Source organism: Branchiostoma floridae, chromosome 5 (assembly GCF_000003815.2).
Source record: "Branchiostoma floridae strain S238N-H82 chromosome 5, Bfl_VNyyK, whole genome shotgun sequence".
In the NCBI taxonomy this organism is placed as follows: Eukaryota; Metazoa; Chordata; class Leptocardii; order Amphioxiformes; family Branchiostomatidae; genus Branchiostoma; species Branchiostoma floridae.
The window spans coordinates 24,274,177-24,280,647 of record NC_049983.1 but is presented as its reverse complement, the minus strand read 5'-3'; the positions used below and the strand labels follow the sequence as shown (position 1 = coordinate 24,280,647).

Below are 6,471 nucleotides of genomic sequence, written 5' to 3'. Positions count from 1 at the left end.
TTTATTACTCTATTTAGTTATATGCAAAGTAGATTCCCTCATTTTAGACACATGAGTAGCACTGACAAGTTTATATTTCTCATGCGTTTTGACAAACCGACAATAGCCCATGAAGTCCTACATTTTCACCATTACCAACAAGCGAGAAGAAGCCGAACTTTTGCGTAGACTAGATTTGTGATACTTTTATATGTATATATCCTGACTTGTTGTGACCTGTACTTAGCTCGGTTGGGCAAAACTGTACAATAAAGGTCTTCATTCATTCATTAATATTCTGTCGTTTTCTGCCAACCTTACTTTATATTTCATAAATTTTACCTTCCGATACAGCGTTTATTTCTCGTTCTACAAACACCGACGTGTCACTGTCACTTAACCTTTTACATCAGTGATAGTGACACTATTTATGCAGCCATTTAAGAGACTGTGGGTCTTACAGTGAATACGTGTTTGCAAGAAAACACAGCGTGTACAACTTTTCCTCAGCGTAGTTTTTATTGAAGAAGTTGTTTTTGCTGGACATTACAGGCGATCAGGTAATACTATACAGGTTTACACAGAGAGTAGAGAAAAGTTGTAGAGAAATGCGAGTACAGTATTAACCAGCGCCGCCACCGTGAAACATGATGGTAAGTTTATTGCGATAGAAGTCTAGCTTGCCGGATGGCTAATTGCAAATAACAGGAAAAACACCAACAAGTGGAAATAGTATATCATACATGCTAATTTTGAACATTCGGTATTTCTTTGCAGCCAAATAAGAAAGATATAATTGTCATTGAAAATTAAATTCTATCCAATCTAGTGAATCTGCTGCCAGTCTGAAACATTTAGCAAAAATACTACAACATTATTACAACAGGAAAAGGACCTCAAGCAAATCGGAAAACCAGTAACGATTGATAGAAAAGGACGTGCATTTCAGTTGATGCTATTTGTCGGATAGTTGGTTGGTTTGTTCGTCGGTCGGTCTGTGGGTCGGTCTGTGGGTCGGTCGGTCGGTCGGTCGGTACATGTATTTGGTCGTTTTGGTCGGTCGTTCCGTAGGACGAGTGACCAGATGGTCATCTCATCTCAGGCCATGATGACCACAGATGCAGCCAGCAAACAGACAAACTGAAAGCCTCCCCAAAGGCCGGACAGAGACGGCGAGCCAGACACCGGCGTGTCCTCCGTTCCGTGGACCCGGTTAGGCAGCGGACCAGCCGCGGACGTGAAGGTCTGGACGTTGCCGCCGACGAAGGACTGGGCAAGACAAGCAGAGCCCTCTACTGGCTTCATCACAAGCTGCAGCCCGGTGTTTTGGATGCCGACGATGTTGGTGAAACCCTGGTTGTAGGTTGTGGTCCCGTTGCACTTCTCGCAGTACTCGCCGAAGAAGTTCTCCTTGCAGAGACAGTACGGCCCCTTGGCGTCGGTCAGACAGGTACCGTTGTTGAGGCACACGTCGTTCGAGCAGGCGGCCTGGTAATCCGGCGGCAGGGTGGGTGGGGCCTGGGCCGGGCCGCACTGCCCTGATTGGCTGAACTGAGCGAGATTGACAGCTTGCAGCAGCTGGCCGTTGGCGCCAGAAGGAGAGGAACACGTGGTTTCGGCGGAGTGAATGAGAGAGCCGCCGTGGCCAGTGGCAGTAGGCTGGGACCAGGTCTGTAGCCAGACCGTGCCACAATCGCACTGCCAGGGATTCAGGGAGACGTCGAGATAGGACAGCGTGTCTAACCCAGAGAGGACGCTTGGCGTCAGGGCGCTCAGGGAGTTGTTTCTCAAGCTGAGCTGATGGAGCTCTGTCAGCTGCAAGGACAGGTCTTCTGGGAGAGAGGAGAGGTAAGGGTTGCCATGGAGATGGAGGACAGTCAGGGCGGGAAGCCCGCGGAAGGCGAACCGACCGACGGTCCTCAGACGCGGCATGTTTTGGATGTACAGCTCCTCCAGCCCGAAGTTCAGCCCCAGCGCGTGGTCGCTGATGCCCTCAAGCGGGTTGTTGTCGAGGTGCAGGGCGCGGAGACTCTGCCAGGGCAGCCAGGAGTGTGCGGGGTTCTTGCCGTCCCACGAAGGGACCTTTGACAGCTGGTTACTGCCGAGGTTCAGCTCCCCAAGACTCACCACGCCCTCCAGAGAGTCGACGGTGAAGCTCCGCAGCTCGTTCTGTTGCAGGTACAGGGAGTTCAGGTTCACCACGCCGCTGAAGGTGCCTGTTGAACGGATAGAAAGTGTAGAATTAATTATCTGTTGTATTATGTGCCATTTTGCATAGCAATTTGAAGTTTCCTGGGACCTGAGTAAGATACCCAGTAGGCCGACAACACGGAATCTAGTGGTCGAAAATTATTTCTGCTGGATTACATATAGTTAAGGACTTCCTTGTCCTGCTGAGCCCGTATATAAACGGGTTGCACATATATAATGCCTATAATAAGCCTATATGCAGCTAAACACATCGATTGGGAAGGTAAATCTGCAGCAGCGTCACATGATACATCAAGTTTTACTGATTTGATTAACCAGCCTATGGAGTAAAATTTTCAAGAAACCTGTGTTGTTATACCTGGGACGAGGCTCCCGATGCGGTTGTCGTTCAGGAAGAGTTTTCCCAGGTTGATGATCCCTCCGAACGCGCCCCGCTCGATGGTGGTGATGAAGTTGTGTTCCAGGTGAAGCTCGTTCAAGTTCAGGATGCCATCGAACGTGTCTCTGTGGACAGCAGTGATCTGAAGAAGAGGGCGATATTCAATTTCGTTGAAGAGATTCAATATTAGTTTTCATCTAATTAAAAAAATCATTTTTTAATAACTACAGATCGTGAGTAGATATCAATTTGCGCAACCATGAATGTAGCTTTCATCATTATGCACATGAAAAACATAGTTTCATTGCAGTGGTATGTACCAAAGTCCTGTATTTTGTCATTAAAAAATAATACAAGGGGCAATAAAACCTGATGACGTCATCAATATGGCCCCAAAAATTCAGATTTAGAATTCTGCCATGCCCATGTATCAGTATTCGTTACGGCTCCATTCTTTCTTAATTCATCGATGAGAAAGCAATGGTAGGTCAAAAGGCCAATTTAGCCAACCTGAATACCTTATTAGGATTTTTTCTTCTAACAGTGACGTGTTTTAAAGGTAAACACGTACTAGGTCTATTCCGTGAACAAGATGGACTGGTAGCCATCGAAAATCTGAAGAAGAGGGCAATTCGGGATTTAGCTTCACACTGAAACCGAGTTAGCAGGAATCAAGCAGAACCAGTCGGAATGAAGTATTTGCAAAATTCGTGCCACATTCGGGTGGGAATTCCAAATGGACCTTATATCCGCTTCACACGAGAAGGAATGAGCCAAAATGCCGTCAGAATGAAAATTCTCTTCTATTCCTGGGAATTAATTTTGTTGAAATTTGTGCTTTTATACCATTAGGAGATCACCACAACACTCAGTTCAGTTCCTCCATCAGGTGACGTCATGAAATTCATCTGTCGCGCATCACAGACAAGAGGTCTTGAAGACCAACATCCTCCTCAAAACACTATGTTCTACTGGCCAATCGTCTTACAGGATAGCATAGCAACCTTACAGATATAAAAAATATATTTTTTAGACGTGTCGGTACCTGGTTGTTTTGAAGCAGGATCTTGTCCGTGTTCAGGCGGTGGACGCCCTCGCCGATCCCGGCCGGGATGGTCGCCAGTTGGCGCTCCTTACAGTCCACAATGCCGTCTGTGTGTACGAAAGGTGACACGTGACTTTCAACATTCGTCATGGCAAATATCTAGTCAGCACTTGCCAATGGTAGCTAATCTCCAAGCAGATCCTACGATGGTATAGGATAGTACTTCACTGGCCGGCTTCTCTCCTCCAGTGCTCAGCTTTTAATACTATCTTAAGCTACCGTAGGATCTGCTTGGAGATTAGATTGTAGCCACAGTTATGCTACGATCGCATTTACACAGATGCCTGGATCGGGCATCGAAGCCACGCATTTTTCCAGGTGGACTGTGAGATACCGGAGGTACCACTCATCAGTGTAGGTCACAGCGTCTATTTGTCGCCGGACCCCCGGTTGATTTTAACTGCGAGTTTTAAAAGCTTCCAGGGGCCCAGCTTCGTGTCTACAATAGCTTGATAGCCTCATGGTGTCCCACGGACCTCAACATTAAAAGAAAATAGCCCAATCCCCCCCCCCCCCCCGAGTGGCCTTTTTTTTTTCAAAATGCAAGGCATCCACTCCTAATCAAGGTCCAGTTCGCTCCAAGGTCACTTCCCCTCCACGGATCTCGTTAGCGCGTCTCTGGAACTAATGTAGAGATGGAAACCAGGCCAAAACAGAAGTGCCTCAGCGATGGTTCAGATAAGGATCTTTGTGGGGGGGGGGGGGTATTGGGGGCCAAGTGTTGCAAAATTAAACGTATACATAGAACGAATTTTCTCTCACACAGAAGGGTTGAAAAAGGTCTCACACACAGACAGATTTTTCTCTCTCACACAACAGTGGAAAAAGGTCGCACACATTGACAGATTTTTCTCTCTCACACAACCGTTAGAAAAGGTCGCACACATCGACAGATTTTTCTCTCCCACTCCAAAGTTGAAAAACTTCGCACACAGTCACAGATTTTCAAAAGGTGATTTTTTTACCATGTGTTGTCCTATATCATTCTTCACAAATGTTATAAATGCAAGCATATACAGACGGTTTCTCGGTTCAACATGTACTTTATTCTTCAATATAGAGGCTATTATATTGTTTTAGTGAATACCGTGACCGGTATTCAAATCCATTTCTATTTCAGCATTAATGATACAATGGCCAGTATGAATTTGACTTTTGACCTGTTATATAGCTTATATGATTTGCCTTTTTCCCATAGAGACATGTATTTGAAATATACCGTAGCTTGAATGTCCCATAGATTCATAGAATGTACGCACACATGTCATATAAGTTGTCCTTCACCGACTCAAACTTGCACGCTCGATATCTTTCTAAGATACTAAGATTTCCGATCGTTCGTGCAGTCATACATAATATCTGTAAAAACAAATATTATCCAAAAACTGAGGCTGAATTTTTTTTCACATACACAGCAAGAAGTTTCTGCAAGTCAGTCACCCATGGTAAGAAAGCTTAAGGTGGAAAAAAATCCGTCCCTGAAGAGAACTGTTTAAAAGATCCTTGTTCGGATGTATAAGTACGACGACTTTAAAGTTTTGGGGGTTGATTGCATTCTTCACATAGTGCAGACACCACGAGAATATGTCGCGTCAACAAATGTGCAATTTTTTGTCTCAAACACATATCGAATTATTCCATTCAAAGACAAACTATTCTTTGATACTGCAGACATTTTTATTCCGACACACAAACACTAGAATTCTCTCTCACACACAGCACAAAAAGTTCTCTCACTTCGCGAGGCTTTCCCTGCCAACCCGGCTGTAGGAGTGAGCGATTTTTTCGTCTGAGTGAGAGCGAAATTTGGTCGATGTGAGAGCGCTTTCGGAGTAGTGGAAGAATAACTTGCTTGAGTTTTCTGAACTTCCAAATGGCAATGAACAGTGTTATTTTCTTCAGTTTCCAATAATAAACCATTTTAACAATGACATTCTGTTATGTTATGTTATAGACATTTCCTCGACAATCACTTTATTCCGACACACAACGCAGAAATTCTCTCTCACCCACAGAACAAAAAGTTCTTTCACCTCGGGGGCTTTCCCCGCCAACCCGGCTGTAGGAGTGAGCGATTTATTTTGGTCTGAGTGAGAGCGAAATTTGGTCGATGTGAGAGCGCCTTTGGAGTAGTGGAAGAATAACTTGCTTGAGTTTTCTTATCTTCTTAAAGGCAATGAACAGCGCCATTTTCTTCAGTTTCCAATAATAAACCTTTTCAAAAATGACATTCTGTTATATTATAGACATTTCCTCGACAATCATATCATTCCGACACACAACGCAGAATTTCTCTCTCACCCACGGAACAAAAAGTTCTCTCACCTCGGAAGCTTTCCCCGCCGATCAGGCTGGAGGAGTGAGCGATTTTTTTGGTCTGAGTGAGAGCGAAATTTGGTCGATGTGAGAGCGCCTTTGGAGTAGTGGAAGAATAACTTGCTTGAGTTTTCTTATCTTCTTAAAGGCAATGAACAGCGTCATTTTCTTGTTTCCACTAATAAACCTTTTTAACAATGACATTCTGTTATATTATAGACATTTCCTCGACAGTCATATTATTCCGACACACAACGCTGAAATTCTCTCTCACCCACAGAACAAAAAGTTCTCTCACTCCGCGAGGCTTCCCCTACCAACCCGGCTGGAGGAGTGAGCGATTACTTTGGTCTGAGTGAGAGCGAAACTTTGTCGATGTGAGAGCGCTTTCGGAGTAGTGGAAGAATAACTTTCTTGAGTTTTCTTAACTTCTAAAGGGGAAGGAACAGTGTCATTTTCTTCAGTTTCCAATAATAAACCA

At 44.7% G+C, this 6,471-nt stretch overlaps 1 protein-coding gene across 1 annotated transcript in view; it reads right to left on the bottom strand.

Moving 5' to 3' along the window:
- Window positions 1-1,077: 1,077 nt before the first annotated feature.
- The window catches only part of LOC118416335 (reticulon-4 receptor-like 2), a 19,803-nt gene continuing 14,409 nt past the window's right edge, over window positions 1,078-6,471 (bottom strand). The window contains exons 2-4 of the mRNA XM_035821425.1: window positions 3,615-3,721; window positions 2,549-2,711; window positions 1,078-2,195 (exon numbers count right to left, since the gene is read on the bottom strand). Of these exons, the coding sequence (XP_035677318.1) occupies window positions 1,078-2,195; window positions 2,549-2,711; window positions 3,615-3,721 (1,388 nt within the window). The remainder of the gene's footprint in view (window positions 2,196-2,548; window positions 2,712-3,614; window positions 3,722-6,471) is intronic.